The following is a 19,582-nucleotide window of genomic DNA, read 5'->3' on the forward strand; positions in this document are numbered from 1 at the left end:
ATAGTCGTAGCACTTTGGGAAGCCGAGGTGGGTGGATCACCTGAGGTCAGGGGTTCCAGATCAGCCTGACTAAAATGACAAAACCCTGTCTCTAATAAAAAATAATAATAATTATAATACAAAAATTATCCAGGTGTGGTGGTGCATGCCTGTAATCCCAGCTACTCTGGAGGCTGAGACAGGAGAATTGCTCGAACCCTGGAGGCAGAGGTTGCAGTGAGCTGAGATTGTACCACTGCACTCCAGCCTGGGTGAAAGAGTGAGACTCCATCTCCAAAATAAATAAATAAATAAACTCAAGGCTGGGTGCGGTGGCTCATGCCTATAAGGGCTCACTCCCAGCAATTTAGGAGGCTGAGGTAGGTGGATCACTTGAGCCCAGAATTTCAAGACCAGTCTGGGCAACATGGTGAAACCTGGTCTTCACTAAGAATACAAAAATAAGCCAGGCATGATGGTGCATGCCGGTTGTTCCAGCTACCAGGGGGACTGAGGCAGGGAGATCACCTGAGCCTAGGAGGTCAAGGCTGCAGTAAGCCGTGATCATGCCACTGCACTCCAATGTGGACGACAGAGTGAGACCTTGTCTCCAAATACAATACAATACAATACAATACAATACAATACAGTAAAATAAAATAAACTCAATAGTTTTTAAAACTGTAATGTTTCCTTTCAAAGCTAAAATTGTATTATTCTAAATATATTTTAAAGAAGAAATGATTATTGTTCAGTGTCTTTAAAATTAGTTTTTAATATCTCATTTGTTTTGACATTTCAAACCAAGTTAAGTATTCTTTTTCTCACCCTCCTTGAGACGGAGTCTTCCTCTTTCACCCAGGCTGGAGTGCAGTGGTGCATTCTCGGCTCACTGCAACCTTTGCCTCCCAGGTTCAAGCGATTCTCTTGCCTCAGCCTCCTGACTATCTGGGATTACAGGCGCCTGTCACCATGCCAGGCTAATTTTTTGTATTTTTAGTAGAGACGGGGTTTCATCATGTTGGCCAGGCTGGTCTGGAACTCCTGACCTCGTGATCTGCCCACCTCAGCCTCCCAAAGTGCCAGGAATACAGGCATGAACCACCACACCTGGCCATTAACCATTCTTAAAATATCACGTTGCACTCTTTAAAAGTTCTAATCTTTCATATACATAAATTACAACACAAATATTTATACTCTAATAGTATTCACATTATAGTAAATTTTTTTTCATGCTCTGTCACCCAGGCTGGAGTGCAGTGGCACGATCTTGTCTCATTGCAACCTTCGCCTCCCGGGTTCAAGTGATTGTCCTGCCTCAGCCTCCTGAATACCTGGGATTACAGGCGAATGCCACCACTCCCAGCAAATTTTGTGTATTTTTAGTAGAGATGGGGTTTCACCATGTTGGCAAGGCTGGTCTCAAAATCCTGAGGCTGCCTTGGCCTCCCAAAGTACTGGGATTAGAAGTGTGAGACACCATGCCCGGCCATAATAATAAATTTTATTTTATCTTTTTTTTTGAGACGGAGTTTTGCTACTGTTGCCCAGGCTGGAGTGCAATGGCTCAGTCTGAGCTCACCACAACCTCCACCTCCCAGGTTCAAATGATTCTCCCACCTCAGTCTGTCGAGTAGCTGCAATTACAGACGTGCGCCACCACACCAGGCTAATTTTTTGTATTTTAAGTAGAGAAGGGGTGTCTTCATGTTGATCAGGCTGGTCTCAAACTCCCGACCTCAGGTGATCCACCTGCCTCAGCCTCCCAAAGTGCTGGAATCACAGGCATGACCCACTGCACCTGGCTCATAATAGTACATTTTAAAAAACACCATAAAATATAATCCTTGCAACACTCAATTATACCATCTGGTCGGATCTATCAGCAGATGGCACCCGAGACATACGGATTGGAAATTTTGATCTTATTATGAATGAATCCAGTCCAGAAATGCCAACCCTGCCCCCTGCTGGCTCCTGGGGCTCTGCTCTTTGGGGGAATCATGATGAAATTGTGGCAGAGAGTAGAAGTTGAGCCCCATTGCATGCCCTGAGTTCTTGTTGCCTCTCTATTACCAGGAAAAGGAGGTGAGATTGAAAGATGAAAAATGCTGGGACTTCTGCTGAGAAGAGAAAAAAGAACAAGATGTATTGATCTTACTGTATGCCAGACCCCATGCCAAGCCCTAAACATGAACCATCTCATTGGATCCTACCAAGGTCCCATAAGCCGTTGGACATCATCATCCTCATTTTACAGGAACCTGAGGCTCTTGGCTAACATCCCTGACAGCAACACCAGCCCCTGAGTACTCAGCAGGATCCTTCACTTGGATGGCCATTATGCAGGCTTCCTCAGCACAGGGAAGGTCACTCATCACCCACAGGCCCTTGATCGTTATCCATCCTTTGATGATGTCAGATTCCAGAACACGCTGCACTAGTCTCTTCCTTGATAGGGAGAGAGGGGAGGTGTTATGAGAAAATCTCTCATCCATCTGACCTAGCTCCCCAAAAAGATGTAACTTTTAAAATGTCAGATGGAAATATTGAAAAATTGTTACATGCCTGTATAGTTTTAGTATTTTACTTAAAGGGAATGTGGCTGTCTTTACTGGCTACAACCAGTTTAATTCAAGAAGGGCTGCTGGTCATCAGGGGAACAAGCAAGGGTTGGTGCTGCCCAGAGTCTCCAGCTAATACACAATATGGACATCCCCTTCCAGGGCAGCGGGAAGAGAGTGGCTCCTTGTGCAGTGAAGCTGACATCCACCAACTAAGGCTTCTGGAAGCATATGGAGACTCACAAGGAGTGGGCAGGGTCTCAGCATCTGGCTAGTGGTGAAAGACCCTGAGAAGAAGGTGCTTTCCGTGTGGATTGGCTCACTGTTCTTGCCCAGTAATGTTCCAGGCCTTTGGTGTCCACCTAGTGTGTATTAACCCACTGAACAGCCACAGAAACTAACAAGGAGTTAACAGACATCTAAAGAAGTGAAGAACTGGAGGAGGCCAAGCCAAGCGTGGTGGTCCACGCCTATACTCCCTGCATTTTGGGAGGCCAAGGCAGGAGAATCACAAGCTCAGGAGTTCCAGATCAGCCTGGGCAAGACAGCGAGGCCTTGACTCTACTAAAAAAAAGTATCCAGGTGTGGTGGCTCACACACCTGTAGTCCTAGCTACTCAGGAGGCTGAGGTGGGAGGATCACTTGAACCCAGGAAATTGAGGCAGCAGTGAGGTATGATTGTGCCACTGCACTGTAGCCTGAGTGACAGGAGACCTTTAAAAACAAAAACAAAAAAAAGCCTGACACAGTGGCTCACACCTGTAATCCCAGCACTTTGGTAGGCCTACTTGCGTGAATCACCCAAAGTCAGGAGTTTGAAACCAGCCTGACCAACATAGTGAGGAAACCCTGTCTCTACTAAACATACACAAATTAGCTGGGCATGGTGGTGCATGCTTGTAATCCCAGCTACTTGGGAGGCTGAGGCAGGAGAATCATTTAAACCCCAGGTGGAGGTTGCAGTCAGCTGAGATGGCACCATTGCACTCTAAACTCCAGATTGGGCAACAAGAGTGAAACTCTGTCTCAAATAAAAGAATGGGAGGAAACTGATTACAATAACCAAATTTCATTTAAATGCCTTGATTTTCTTGGGCTGCATCTTATTGATTAGACAGCTCAGTCAGTGCCTTTTGTTTTTTCCATCAATAATTGAAGATTCCTGAGGCTTAAACTGGAAAACAGGTTACTTAATAAGAGGGCACCAGACAGATTCTGATCAGTTTTCCTTTATTTCTGATTGTTTCTTTACAACCATCCATGCAAGAGTAACTCCCTCATGTATTCTCAAGCCTGAATTCCACTCTAGACATTCAGATTCCCATTTTCGACTCTACAGGACACAGGTGCCCAAAGTCCCATCAAATCCATGGCAACATTTCCCCCAAGTCCGGCCCCTGCTTGATCAGCTTTCCTTTCCCACTTTCAGAGCCCATGTGTGAAACGATGTGTTCCGTGCTCCCTTTAGGATGTACCTAAGACCATGGTTTTAGTTCCCAAGTGTCCAGAAGAAAGCGTTTGACATATCCTTCCAAATAGGCAGCATTCAACAGCAGCATTGATCTGCCTCCAGGTCATAAAATGACCTGTTGCCACAGTCAGGGCAGTAGTCAGTACAGAACAAGATCCTCTTGGGGTGCCTTAAGTCCCTCACTCTCTTCATCAGCTCAGCCCTAATTTGAGCAAATCTGCTCCAGCAGAGAGTACCATCTGCACCATAACTCTCCCGCGGGGCAGGATACAGCTCCAGGCATAAGTTTTTGAGTATGATTGTGTGGCTCAGCAGGTTCTCCAGGGTGGCCATGGAGATGGGATTTCCACAGAAGCTGAAGGTGTTGAGCTCAAAGCAGCGGCTCAGGGCAGGCAGGATGGCGTTGACTTGGGAGTCTATGATGCCACAGTCATCTAAATCCAGGTACTCGAGGGTGGCTGCAACTTTTTCTAGGAGAATTTGGAGAGGCACAAGACTGTAATTGGTCAGTCTGATGCCACTCAGGTCCAGGGTCTTTAGTTGACTGATACTCGGGCACTGGGATAGATGCTTCAAGTCTGATTCCAAAAGCACACAGTTAGTTATTGCGAGGATCTTTAACGAGGTCTTCAGACAGCTGGGGAGAGAGAGCAAGAAGTTAATTCTGGGGAATCATAGGGGTGAGTGGAGGGTGGTGGGGAATGGCTTCAAGGTAATGGATGGAGACCTTTTTGCCCAAGTCCAGGGTCATTCTCATGGCTGGATGGTCAACACTTAGGATGATGCGTGATGAAGAGCTTTGCCACCGAGGTCAAACCCGGCCCAGTAACTCACACCTGTAATCCCAGAACTTTGGGAGGCTGAGACTGGTGGATTACTTGAGACCAGCCTGCTGAACATGGCAAAACCTCCTCTCTACTAAAAATCCAAAAATTATCCAGGTGTGGTGGTGGGAGCCTGCAATTCCAGCTACTTGGGAAGCTGAGGCAGAAGAATCGCTTGAACCCAGGAGGTGTAAGTTGCAGTGAGCAGAGATCATGCCACTACACTCCAGCCTGGGTGACAGAGCGAGACTCTATTAAAAAAAAAAAGGAGAAAAAATAATTCCATTTGAGGCTGAGTCATTTCACCATCATTTATAGGAATGGATCAAGTTCACAGAATCCCTAAAGCTCCCTTTCCTCATCTGTCAGGCAGAAAACCACATCCCTGGGCCACAGGAGCCCAGTGGAGATTCAGGCATAAAGGACAAACCCAGGCAGGATCCTGCAACATCAGCTGGGGTGGGCGGGCTGCAGGCGTCCCTGACATGCCTGTATCATCAGCAAAGCATCTATCACTTTCACCATTCTTTGTGCCTGGTCTCTGACCCTCTGTTTCAGATTCGTGCATTTCCTAGGTAATTAATTTACCTGGAGCTCAAAAGAAACTTTTACAACAGGGAATTAGAGATGGGATCATTCATGTTCACGAAACTGTGGGGCACAAAGCTGATTTTCTGACATGTGCAGGTTTGCTGAGCATTCCCCTCTTCAGTGCCCACTTCACTTCCCTACTTCCTATCATCTTCTTAAAAATTATCTTGTTGGCTGGGCATGGTAGCTCTCGCCTATAATCCCAGCACTTTGGGAGTCCAAGGCGGGTGGATCACCTGAAGTCAGGAGTTGGAGAATAACCCGGCCAACATGGTGAAACCCTGTCTCTACTTAAAATATAAAAAGTAGCCAGGTGTGGTGGCCCACGCCTGTAATCCCAGGCATTCAGGAGGCTGAGGCAGGAGAATCGCTTGAACCTGGGAGGCAGAAGTTGCTGAGAGCTGAGATGTCACAACTGCACTCTAGCCTGGATGATCAAAGTGAAAATCCATCTCAGAAAAAAAAAAGTTATCTTCTTTGTTTTTACTTTTATTTATTCATTTCTGACAGCGGTCTTGGGATGTTACCCAGACTGGTCTTAAACTCCTAGGCTCAAGCTCTCCTCTTGCCTCAGACTCCCAAAGTGCTAGGATTACAGGCATGAGCCACCATCCCTGGCCTATTTTTCATCATCTTAACTTAGATACACATCCTCAGGAAGAATTCAGAAAGGCACCCTCACTAGATCTGAACCCCCCAGTAGCTAGCTTCCTATTATAGCAACCTCTCTATAGCATCTCCCCTAGCTGATCCCTCTGCCTCTATTGGGAGGGTTGCGTGATACCCATTTCAGGACAGGGCCGCCAACAGGACAATGCATGGACATTCTAGTGTCCCCTTCACTGTTACATCCTCATAGGCTGGCTCACAGTAGATGTCCACTAGCGTTTACTGTAACAGGCTCTGCTGTGGTCTGCAGAGAAAGCTCACCACCCTCCCTCACCTGAGCAGCTGGTCCAGGTGGCCTTCGAGGAAAGAAACAGAGTTCATATAAAGCTTTTGGAGGCAGCGCAGCTTGAGGAACTGAGTGGTGAACTGGGTAACAATCTCCTTCTTCTGCTCTGGGGAAACGTAGCGAGAGACATCCATGTGGGAGAGAATGAGCTTCTGAAGATTCCTCATGTGGCCCAGGTATGGGGTAAACTGTGTCAGGATGGGCAGTATCCACTTGCAATTCACTTCCACCTCCTGGATACAGTCTAGGTTCACCATTTTGAGGATGCTTCTGATATTGTGGAAGGGCATTCCCAAAATTTTCAGCTTCTTACAGCACAGGTGTAGTAAATCTTTCCTCTGCTTGACCCATAGAAGGAGGTAGGTGAGGTATTCATCCAGAGTCCTGTTCTTGAGCCAAAGTTCTACGAACACAGTCAAGGGCTGCTGTCCTCTCATCCTTGGACAGTCCTGCAGTGGTTTTTTGTTCCTCTTGGCATTGAGGAAGCACCCATGGGCCATAGCTTCAGACCAAACCATCCAGAAGTTCTCACAGACATCCTGTAAATCCAGCACTTGAAGTTTCCACCTCCTGTGGGAAAATAGAGGTGAGACTGAGAATTTCAGAACTCATTTCTGAACTTAAACTCCACATCCTGGATAGCAGCTCCTCCCCTCCCTGCTTCTTGTCCCTCTCTGTGACTTTTCTTCACCCTGTTTTCCCCTTGGATCCGGCCCACTTCCACATTTTTTTGTTTTTTTTTTGAGACCAAGTCTCCCTCTGTCGCCCAGGCTGGAGGGCAGTGGTGTGATGTCACCTCACTACAACCTCTGCTTCCCGGGTTCAAATGATTCTCCTGCCTCAACCTCACAAGTAGCTGGGATTACAGGAACCCACCATCATGCCCAGCTAATTTTAGTATTTTTAGTAGAGTTGGGGTTTACCATGTTGGACAGGCTGGCCTCCAACTCTTGGCCTCAGCCTCCCAATGTGCTGGGATTACATTGTGAGCCACCATGCCCGGCCCAGTTCTCACTTTTCATGGTGACTTTCAGTGCCATTAGAGGAGAGGTTCCTGTTACCTCCGTGGACCTGGCATGGTCAGCAGTGCTTTCCCTGAGGAGCTGGTGAATGGCCAAGTCCTCTCGGCTTCCTCACCACCACCAACCCCTCTTGGGTCTCCTCACTTCTCATGACCCAGCTGTTCCTTCGGTTGGACACCTGAGCCCTCCCCACCAGCCCACCTGGGCCACCTCACCTGGGACAAACCCCTTGGGTAAGCAGTGCATCAAGCCCATCGAGCACAGCTTGGAAGGCCTCCAGACAAGGCATCTTTATCAGAGGCCTCAGAGGGAGGCGGCGGAAGGGCCAAGCCTGCACCATCAGCTTCAGGGCCTCACAGCGTCTCCTGCTGAAGGCCTCCATGAACAGTGGGGGGAAAAGTTCTGTGGGCAGCTCCTCCAGGGTGGACATGGCCAAGGCTTGGTCCCTCAGCAGGCTCCGCCCCGCAAGCTCCAGGAGTCTGGGTGGAGTCCGGATGCTCATCTTCATGAATCTTCAGGGAAAACTTCCAGAGGACAAACCCAGAGAAAAGGCATCACTCTCAGGACAAGCCCATGCAATCTCATCTTCTCCCAGGGCCAAAGTCACTGCTCTGGCAATGGTGAAAGAGCCCTCAGTTTACTCCAATTCTGCTCTGTACTCAGTGGCCATTAAGCCAGCATTCTGCCTCTGCTGCATCAGCATGCGCGTCTCCCAAGCAGTGAGGAGGCAGGGCCACAACTAGCCATTCCTTTCTATCCAGTGTTCCATCCAGTGACTAGTGAGTGTGGAGGAACCTGAAAGCGAACCCCTCCTACCATTGGGGGAAATTACTAATTACTCAAGGTTCTAAAACAATGGGAATGGGAATGTCACAAGCCTACATGCCCACATTTTCAGTTCCTACAAAAAAGCTTGTTGGGAACATTCATGGGGCATCCCTAGAATAGATTCTATTTGTTTTGTTTTCATTATTTAAGCTTGCTTTCTCTTTCTCTCTTTCTTCTTTCTTTCTTTCCCTCTCTCCCTCCCTTCTTTCTTTCTTGTCTTCTTTCCCTGCCTCCCTTCTGTCATTCTCTCTCTCTTTCTCTCTCTCCCTCTCTCACTCTCTTTCTGACAGGGTCTTGCTCTGTCACCCAGCCTGGAGTGTAGTGGTGGAATCTCAGCTCAGTGCAGCCTTGACCTCCCATCTCAAAGGATTCTTCCTCCTCAGCCTCCCAAGTAGCTGGGACCACAGTTATGCATCACCACACCCAGCTCATCTTTTATTTTTTGACTTTTTGTAAAGACAGTGGATTTCGCTATGTTGTCCAAGCTGGTCTTGAACTCCTAGTCTCAAGCAATCTACCCCTCTTGGCCTCCCAACATACTGGGATTATAGGTGTGAGCCTCCGCCCCAGCCTCATTATTGAAAATTTCAGTGAGAAGCTCTGAAAGCTATGTGACACTGTTATGCATCATTCGCAAGATAGATGTTTCCAATGCACACCGCTTACACATATTCAAACTGAACCACTTTGGCTGGGTGCAGTGACTCACACCTGTAATCTGAGCATTTTGTGAGGCCGAGGCAGGTGGATCATCTGAGATCAGGAGTTCAAGATGAGCCTGGCCAACATGGTAAAACCCTGCCTCTAATAAGACAGCAAAAATTAGCCAGGTGCAGTGGTCTGCACCTGTAGTCCAAGCTACTAGGGAGGCTGAGGTAGGAGGATCACTTGAACCCAGGAGGCAGAAGTTGCAGTGATCTGACATTATACCACTCCACTCCAGCCTGGGAAATAGGCTAGATTGAACAGAGAGACAGAGAGAGCTACATTTGATTCGAATTCTTAATCTCTACCCAGTTAATCCTGATTGGATTTTTGGCTTTCTTAAATATTAACTGATCGAATTAGATATTCATCCATCAAAATGAAAGATTTAGGGATAGGGTGAAAGTCCAGGACTCATTCACTGATTCCCTTCACAAACATGGAGTTTTACTAAAATGTGTCCTTCAAAGTCCTGAGTGTGAGATAGGGAAGGGTTGAATCTCTTCCTGATATTAGACAGAAAGAAAGAAAACTTGAAAGTATCTTTGTTGAGGGATCCTTGGCCACATCAAATTTATCAAAATATTTCAGAGTTAAAACAGTTTTCAAAGACAGAGATGACAGTACCTAAGAAAACACAATGGAAATCTTCATATATTCAATGATCACCTAGGTGGCATATTTCTTTTTGGTGTTGAGGGAGCTGAATCTCACTTCATCGACCAGGCTAGAGTGCAGTGGTGCCATCTCGGCTCACTGTTACCTCGGCCTCCAAGATTCAAGCAATTCTCATGCTTCAGCCTTCCACGTAGCTGGGACTACAGGCATGCACCCCCACAGCCATGTCTCCATTTGGGCGGAAGAGGATGTGATTGGTTTAAAATTAAGGTCAAAGATCCTTTTTGATTGATTTTGTTTTTGTTTTTTGGACAGGGTGTCTCTCTTTTGCCCAGGCTGGAGTACAGCAGTGGTATGAGCATGGCTCACTGCAGCCTCAAACTTCTGGGCTCAAGTGATTCTCCCACACCAGCCACCCAAATAGCTGGGACTACAGATGGATGCCACCATGCTCGGCTAATTAAAAAAAGAAAAGTAGAGGCCAAGCACCAGTGACTCACAGCTGTAATCCCAGCACTTTGGGAGGCCAAGGCAGGTGGATCACTTGAGGTCAGGTGTTCGAGACCAACCTGGCCAGCATGGTGAACCCCAACCTCTACTAAAAATACAAAACTTAGCCAGGCATGGTTTCAGATGTTTGTGACACCAGCTTCTGAGTATGGAGACTGAGGCATGAGAATTGCTTGAACCCAGGAGGTAAAGGTTGCAGTGAGTTGAGATTATGCCACTGTACTCCATTCTGGGCAACACAGTGAGACTCCATCCCCACCCTCAAAACAAAAAACGTTGTGTAGAGGAGCATTTTTGTCATGTTGCCCAGGTTGGTCTCAAACCCCTGGGCTGAAATGATCTTCCCACTGTGGCCTCCCAAGGTGTTGGGGTTAAAGGCATGAGTCACTGCTCCCTTCAAGACTTTTGAAATGGCATCAACCAAAGCACAATCAACTTTTTTGAAATAAAGACAGAACTGCATTTAGAGGAAAAATTTCAAAGCTTCAAATTGTTCATATGAAAAAAAAAAAAGGACAGGATATAGCTCTGTGCCATCGTAAGCTGCACTGTCACCATCCCAGACCGACTGACTGTAGGTCAGATGCGAGTGTCCTTACAGAAATTAGTGACTTACCAGATCTGGATGTAGTCTAGAAGGTGCTCAGACCTCAGGAAGAACCAGGCAGGAACTCCAGGCTTGAAGACTTTGGGTCTCTCCTGTGGGTCTTTAGAAGCTTTTATTGACCTTTCTAATCACAACTCCCACCCACACCCCTCCACGTATCCGCTGCTAGCTTCCAATCAAAATATGATATCTGATTGCATTTGTGAAGCTCCACCCAGTTAATCCTGATTGGGTTTTTGGCTCTCCCCAGATTACCAGATTGAATCAGATGTCCATTCATATCACATATCTATATTCAGTTCATGAAGCAAGAAATTGACAGTGTTAGGGATAGGGTAGAAGTCAAGAATACATTCATTCAAGGCCAGACGAAGTGGCTCACACCTGTAATCCCAGCACTCTGGGAGGCAGAGGCAGGTGGATTATCTGAGGTCAGGAGTTTGAGACCAGCCTGGCCAACATGGTAAAACCCTACCTCTACTAAAATTACAAAAATTAGTCAGTTGTGGTGGTCTGCGCCTATAGTCCAAGCTACTAGGGAGGCTGAGGCAGGAGGATCGCTTGAACCCAGGAGGCAGAGGTTGCAGTGAGCTGACAATACACCACTGAACTCCAGCCTGGGAAATAGGCTAGAATCAAAAAAAAAAAAAAAAAAAAAAAAAAAAAAAATAAAAGAAAAAGAAAAAAGAGAGAGAGAGAACTAGATTTGATTCGACTTCTACCCAGTTAATCCTGACTGGATTTTTGGCTTTCTTCCAGATTTACTGATGGAATTAGATATTCATCCATCAAAGTGAAAGATTTAGGGATAGGGTGAAAGTCCAGGAGTCATTCACTGATTCCCTTCACAAACATGGAGTTTTACTAATATGTGTCCTTCATAGTCCTGAGTGTGAGATAGGGAAGTGTTGAATCCCTTCCTGATATTAGACAGAAAGAAAAAACTTGAAAGTGTCTTTGTTGAGGGATCCTTGGCTACATCAAATTTCTCAAAATATTTCAGAGTTAAAACAGTTTTCAAAGACAGAGTTGACAGTCCACAAGAACACACAATAGAAATCTTCATGTATCCAATGATCACCTGGGTGGTATAATCTAATTTTTTTGGTGTGGGTGAAGCTGAGTCTCACTTTGTCGCCCAGGCTGGAGTGCAGCGGCGCCATCTCAGCTCACTGTAACCTCCGCCTCTGAGATTCAAGCAATCCTCATGCTTCAGCCTTCCACGTAGCTGGGATTACAGGCATGCACCCCCACACCCATGTCTCCATTCCAGTGGAAGAATTACAGTGAGGACGTGATTGGTTTAAAATTAAGGTCATAGATCCTTTTTGGTTAAGATATTGTTTTTGTTTTTTGGACAGGGTCTCTCTCTTTTGCCCAGGCTGGAGTACAGCAGTGGTGTGAGCATGATGCGCACTGCAGCCTCAATCTTCTGGGCTCAAGTGATTCTCCCACACCAGCCACCCAAATAGCTGGGACTACAGATGCATGCCACCATGCTCGGCTAATTAAAATAAAAAAAAGTAGAGGCCAAGCACCAGTGACTCACAGCTGTAATCCCAGCACTTTGGGAGGCCAATGCAGGTGGATCACTTGAGGTCAGGTGTTCGAGACCAACCTGGCCAGCGTGGTGAAACCCCACCTCTACTAAAAATACAAAACTTAGCCAGGCATGGTTTCAGATGTCTGTGACACCAGCTTCTGAGGATGGAGACTGAGGCATGAGAATTGCTTGAACCGGGGAGGTAAAGGTTGCAGTGAGTTGAGATCGTGCCACTGCACTCCAGTCTGGGCAACACAGTGAGACTCCATCCCCATCCTCCAAAAATGGAGGGTTTTTGTCATGTTGCCCAGGTTGGTCTCAAACCCCTGGGCTGAAATGATCTTCCCACTGTGGCCTCCCAAGGTGTTGGGGTTAAAGGCATGAGTCACTGCTCCCTTCAAGAATTTTGAAATGACATCAACCAAAGCACAATCAACTTTTTTGAAATAAAGACAGAACTGCATTTAGAGGAAAAAATTCAAGCTTTAAATTGTTCATTTAAAAAAAAAAAAAAGACAGGATACACTTCTGTGCCATCGTAGGCTGCCGTGTCAACATCCCAGAGCAGCTGACTGTAGGTCAGATGGGAGTGTCCTTACAGAAATTAGTGACTTACCAGATCTGGATGTAGTCTAGAAGGTGCTCAGACCTCAGGAAGAACCAGGCAGGAACTCCAGGCTTGAAGACTTTGGGTCTCTCCTGTGGGTCTTTAGAAGCTTTTATTGACCTTTCTAATCACAACTCCCACCCACGCCCCTCCACGTATCCGCTGCTACCTTCCAATCAAAAAGTGATATCTGATTGCATTTGTGAAGCTCCACCCAGTTAATCCTGATTGGGTTTTTGGCTCTCCCCAGATTAATGGATTGAGTCACATATCCATTCATATCACATATCTATATTCAGTTCGTGAAGCAAGAAATTCACAGTGTTAGGGATATCATAGAAGTCAAGAATACATTCATTCAAGGGTGGGTGAGGTGGCTCATACCTGTAATTCCAGCACTTTGGAAGGACAAGGTGAGTAGATCACCTGATGTCAGGGGTTCAAGACCAGCCAGGTCAAAAAGGTGAAACCCCGTCTCTACAAAAATACAAAAATTAGCCGGGCATGATTGCAGACACCTGAAACCCAGCTACTTGGGAGGCTGAGGCAGGAGAATTGCTTGAACCCAGGAGGCAATTGTTGCATTGAGCCAGAATTGTGTCACTGCACTCCAGTCTGGGTGACAGAGGGACATTCTGTCAAAAAATAAAAAAATCATTCATTCATGAACTCCACAAACACTGATGGTGTTTTACTAATATGTGAACTTCATAGTCTTGAGTGTGAGGCAGGGAAGGATTTGATCTGTTTATGATCTTAGACAGAAAAATAAAATCTGAAAGTAGTGTTGTTAGGAGACCTTTGTCCACATCAAAATGTAAAAATGCTTTCTACTTTAAAAAGCTTTATAAAAACAGAGGAGTCGTCCCTACGAAATCAGAATAAAAATCTCAATGTATTGAATGGTCTTCGGGATTTTGTATAACCTAAGGTAGCAGATTACATGCTCGTTCTGGTGGAGGAGTGGTGCCACTGAGGGCGTGAGTGGCTCAGGGCTTAGGTTAAGGCTTCTTTGGAAGAAATTGAAACCACATCGATAAACTTTATAAATTTAATTGGTGAAGAAGGGAGGGAGAGAAACAAAAATAAACCAAGCTTGCAACACATTCAGCATTCATCAGGAGGTCTTGCTCTCCGACCTGATTCCTCATGGTTGCTGGCAACCTACTGTTCCAAAATCACATAGACCTTAGATTACAGTTCCCCTTAACATCCCTGCAGACAACGATTTACGCATTGGAAAACATTAACTTTTTCATCTGAGATATTCTTTCAGGTTCTGCATGTCAGTGAAACTACTGATGCCAGCTGATCTGAAGGGCCCTGCAATGCACCAACTCACCAAAGAATGCAGTTTCTACATCCTGTTGACTTCTTCCCTCTTACCGCTACCCCAACTTTCCAGCCCCTTGCTATCCAGGATCCACTGGAAACCCTCAGTACTCCTTGGGGAGATGAATTTGAGGATCTCCTCCTAGCTTCTCATTCAGCCACCTTGTGATCATTAAACTCTCTGCTGCAAACCCTGCTGTCTCAGAATATTGCTAAGCCACTGTGCAGCAGGCATAGGAACCTGATGGTCCTGTAATAAAGTCATGTCAAAATTACAAATGGAAGTGAAGGTGGAGCTGGTCAGGGTTGAGCTGGGTTTTTAATGGGAACCTGGGAGTGAACCAAGACTTGCTGAACGTGTTGGGTGTTATTGAGTGGGTGTAAGAGGAATCTATCTAACATCGCACTGATGCCCTTTTGGTTTTAATCCTTATGAGCAAGGATGAGTCTTTCAAAACAATTTGTATAATCCTCCTTATTTTTCCTTTCAAAACCTTCAACTTCCTTTATCTCCCCAAATAATCTCACATCTATTCCCATTTCTTTGCTTACTTCATAATAAACTTTTTTTTTTTACAGAGTCTTCTTCTCTGTTAAGTAGACCACATATGTTGTTGCCACACAAGATGAGCAACCTGGTTCTATTGACAGAAAGGGTCAAAAGGATCCCATTCCTCAACAGCTGGGGGTGATGTAAAGGTCACGGTTATTCTTTGTCATATCTGCACCTGCATATTGCCAGTGAAAACTTGCAGGTCACATTGGGCAGGCTTCCAAATTCACCACCTGTGGAAGGTCTTTTGCTTGGCTTACATCCTGTCCCTGAGTAAAGAGTCTGATCGTGAGTTCATGAGTGCCTCAAACTCTACAAGTATTGATGAAGGGTTCCACCCACTGACAGTGAGAAGGCACTGATTTGATTCTGATCATGAAGTTTTGCTGGTTGTCTTTCAAGGAATATGTTTTATTCTTGTATCTTGTCATCTAAAGCCAATGATTGTAACCTCTGTATTGTCCCTTCCAATGGAAAAAACAAAAACAAAAACTCAACTCTATTTGAACCTTGTCAGGTCAATAAAACAAAAGAAAATTTAAAAAGATAATTGATAGGAGGAGTCCCATTCCCAGCCCGGGCAATAGAGTGAGACTCCATCTCAAAAGAGAAAAAAAAAAAAAAGGCCGGGCACGGTGGTGGCTCACACCTGTAATCCCAGCACTTTAGGAGGCCAAGGCAGGTAGATCACGATGCCAAAAAATTGAGACCATCCTAGCCAACATGGTGAAACCCTGTCTCTGATAAAAATACAAAAATTAGCTGAGCATGGTGGCACCCACCCATAGTCCCAGCTACTCGAGAGACGAGGCAGGAGAGTCACTTGAACTCAGGAGGCGGAGGTTGCAGTCAGCCAAGATTTCACCACTGCACTCCAACTTGGTGACAGAGCGAGACTCCGTCTCAAAACAAACAAACACAAATGAACAAACAAACAAAGAAAAAAGCTGGAAAAATAAATTCTGAAAGAATTTCCATCTCTATGAATTCATCTTCGGAACTGATAGCATTTCCTGCTTGGCATTTTTTTGCCTACATTTTTGGCATAAGATCTATCAACAAAAAGTATGAACCCAGGTTTGTGTAATGGAATATCTTAAACATCAATAGGAGGAGTCAATAGTTCTGATGCCACACACACATGTATGGTCTTCTCCATCATCAGGAAATGGCAACAAAGTGGTAGAGTTATGCAGAGTGTAGCATTTGAAATGGAGATTTGAAGGTGACAAGGAAAGGACTTTGTAAGACGTTAGTGCACAAGTTGAGCAATGTGGTTCCTGTCACAATATTTTTATTGATTTATTTATTTTATTCATTTATTTTTTGAGATGGAGTCTCGCTGTTTCACCAGTCTGGAATGCAGTGGCACGATCTCAGCTCACTTCGACCTCTGCCTCCCCGGTTCAAGCAATTTTCCTGCCTTAGCCTCCTAAATAGCCAGGACTACATGTGCATGCCACTACACCTGGCTAATTTTTTGTATTTTTAGTAGAGACGGGGTTTCACCATGTTAACTAGGATGGTCTCAATCTCCTGACTTCGTGGTCTGCCCGCTTCGGCCTCTCAAAGTGCTGGGATTACAGGCCTCAGCCACCATGCGTGGTCAGTTCACATCAAAATTTAAGAGGTATTCAATTGCATATGAAAATTGTAGGCAAAGTTTATTTCTTTTTCTTTAAAGCATTAATTTATTTATTTGTAAAGTATTTATTTATTAATTTTTTTTTGAGATGGAGTTTCATTCTTGTTTTCCAGGCTGGTGCAATGGTGCGATCTCGGCTCACTGCAACCTCTGCCTCCCGGTTCAAGTGATTCTCCTGCCTCAGTCTCCCAGTTAGCTGGAATTACAGGCACAGGCCACCACACACAGCTAGTTTTTGTATTTTTAGTAGAGACAGAGTTTCTCCATGTTGCCCAGGCTGGTCTGGAACTCCTGACCACAGGTGATGCACCCACCTCGGCCTCTGAAAGTGCTGAGATTACAGGCGTGAACCACCGTGCCCGGCCTACACTCATCACTTTTAATACTTTCTACATCACATGAGGAAGAAGAGCAGAAACACTTGAGTACTTCATGAAGGTCAAGGTTGGTATGAGTTTGGGTTCTAATATGATCAATTTCTGCTTCTAGGGAAACAAGCATTTCAGGTTAAGGAAGGTCAGGAAACTGTAGGGTTTTCTCTCCCTCCAAAGAAAGCTTTACGCATCACCTTAACGGAGAAAGCAAATCTCATCCCCATGTTGTCACTTAATAAAAAGCCATACTTTCCTAAAAATGGTCCAAATGTCATTTGGACTGCTTCAAACACAGGAATTTTTTGAACTTCATGTGAAACCCCTCCTCAGAAATATTTTCCTTTCTCCAAGGGATTGCTGATATATTGGCTGTAAACTGGATATGGCAGCCCTGGTTTCCACCAATTCTGTACCTAAGTCTGCAATGATCTTAATCTCACCTTCTCCATTTTTATTTAAGGCTATTATAGAAAACAATTTACCAGAGAGTTATTTTAAATTCCATCAATATGGAGACATCAGGAATGTCGTCTAGCCAGATGTGGTGGCTCATGCCTGTAATCCCAGCACTTTGGGAGGCTGAGGTGGGGGAATAACCTGAGGTTGGGAGTTCGAGACCAGCCTAACCAACATGGAGAAACCCTGTCTCTACTAAAAATACAAAATTAGCCAGCTGTGGTGGTGCATGAATGTAATCCCAGCTACTTGGGAGGCTGAGGCAGGAGAATCACTTGAACTCGGGAGGTGGAGGTTGCAGTGAGCTGAGATCCCACCATTACACTCCAGCCTGGGCAACAATAGTGAAACTCTACCTCAAAAAAAAAAAAAAAAGGCAGAAAAGTAAAGAAAAACAAAAAAGAAATGTCCTCTAATGTGAACAACCTCTGGGACAAAAGCATTCTGTCCAATAGAGACCTGGTGCATAGGTGGACAATTTTCATTCCAATGGCCTGTTTCAAAGGTGGCAGGCAACTCTAGCAGGATTTCTGTGTTTACATCAAACTGGATTTGAGTTTTAATAGTAAGGGGAGCTCCCCCATAAGAAACCAACAGAAAATAATGGATGCTATGAAGAATATGGAGAAATGAGAACCCTGGTACAACATTGGTAGTTATGTAAATTCGTACAGCTACTACGGAAAGCAGTATGGAGTTTTCTCCAAAAAATAAAAATAGGATTACCATATAAACCATAAATCCCACTGCTGGATATATATCCAGAAAAAAAAAAGAAATATATCCAGGAGATATCTACACTACCATGTTGGTCAGGCTGGTCTCGAACTCCTGACCTCAAGTAATCCACCTGCCTCAGCCTCCCAAAATTCTGGGATTACAGGCATGAGCCACTGCACTCAGCCTTCACTCTCCTATTCATTGCAGCACTATCCACAATAGCCAAAATTTGGAATCAACATAATTGTCCATCAACAGATGAATGGATCAAGAAAATGTGGTAAATATACACAACAGAATATCATTGAGCCGTAAACATGAAGGAAATCCAGTCATCTGCGACAACATGGAAGGAACTGGAGGGCGTTATGTTGAGTGAAGTAAGCCAGATACAGAAAGACAAACATGGCATGTTCGCACTCATATTTGGGAATTAAAAAACACGAAACTTAAAAATAGTAAAATGACGGTTATCAGAAGCTAGGAAGGATACTGGGAAATAGAGAATAAGAAGGGGATGGTTAATGGGAACAAAAACACAGACAGGAATAAGATCTAGGGTTTAGTAGCACAATAGGGCAACTCATGTTGACAATAGTTCGTAGTAAATTTCTACATAATTAAAACAATGGAATTGGAATGTTGCTAGCAGAAAGAAATGATAAATTCTTGAGATGGTGGGTATCCCAGTTACCATGATTTGAATATTACACATTTTATGCTTGTATCAGAATATCAGGCCAGGTGCAGTGGCTCATGTCTACAATCCAAGCACTTGGGGAGGCTGAGGCAAGTGCTTTTCCTGAGGTCAGGGGTTCGAGACCAGACTGGCCAACATGGTGAAACCCCCTTTCTACTGAAAATACAAAAATTAGCCAGGTGTGGTGGTGGCTCCCTGTAGTCCCAGCTACTCGGGAGGCTGAGGCAGGAGAGTTGCTTGAACCCAGGAGGCTGATTTCTAGAGACTTCTGATACATAAATGTCTAAAACAGGTTGATCAATCATGGAAGACACCAGAAAGTTTCCATTCAGGTTCCATTTATTTTTGACATTTTTAAATAACCATCCTTGTGGTGGTAACTCTTGCATCACTCTAGAACTTCAGGCTCCATTTCTGAGTCTAGAACACAGGTCCCTGAAGGGCTCATTGATTCCAAGTCAGTATTTTTACCCCGTCCTGCCCCCGGCTGAGTCACCTTTGTTTTTCCACTCACAGTGAGCAGGTGCCTGAAACACACAGCTGTGTGCTTCCTTTAAGAAACGGCTGACGGGGCCCGGCCGCACACACTTGTAAACCCGGCACTGTGGAAGGCCAAGGCGGTCAGATCACTTGAGGTCAGGAGTTAGAGGCCAGCCTCCGCCAACATCGTGAAACCCTGTCTCTACTAAAAATACAAAAATTAGCTGGGCTTGGGGCCCACACCCATAACACCAGTTACTTGGGAGGCTGAGGCAGGAGAATGACTTGAACCCAGGAGGTAAAGCTTGCCATGAGCTGAGATTGTGCCACTACACTTCATCCTGAGGGACAGAGTGAGACTCTGTCTCGAATACAAAATAAAATAAAAATATAAAAAATTAAATTAAATTAAAATAAAAAAATGCACCCATGTACAAGATTGTAGTTCCCAAGTGTCCGGAAGAAAGCTTATCCATCCCACTAACCAGGCCTTCC

General features: G+C 45.2%; 1 protein-coding gene across 1 annotated transcript; it reads right to left on the reverse strand.

The window, feature by feature from the left end:
• Positions 1-4,092: 4,092 nt before the first annotated feature.
• On the reverse strand, positions 4,093-7,932 carry LOC115933122 (PRAME family member 15). Its single transcript, XM_004024694.5, has 3 exons — positions 7,625-7,932; positions 6,376-6,957; positions 4,093-4,654 (listed from the first exon to the last, which is right to left on the reverse strand). The coding sequence occupies exons 1-3, from the start codon at positions 7,915-7,917 to the stop codon at positions 4,093-4,095; spliced, it is 1,437 nt and encodes a 478-aa protein (XP_004024743.4). The 5' UTR covers positions 7,918-7,932.
• Between the last annotated feature and the right edge of the window lie 11,650 nt (positions 7,933-19,582).

This window comes from Gorilla gorilla, chromosome 1, assembly GCF_029281585.2.
Source record: "Gorilla gorilla gorilla isolate KB3781 chromosome 1, NHGRI_mGorGor1-v2.1_pri, whole genome shotgun sequence".
NCBI lineage: Eukaryota > Metazoa > Chordata > Mammalia > Primates > Hominidae > Gorilla > Gorilla gorilla.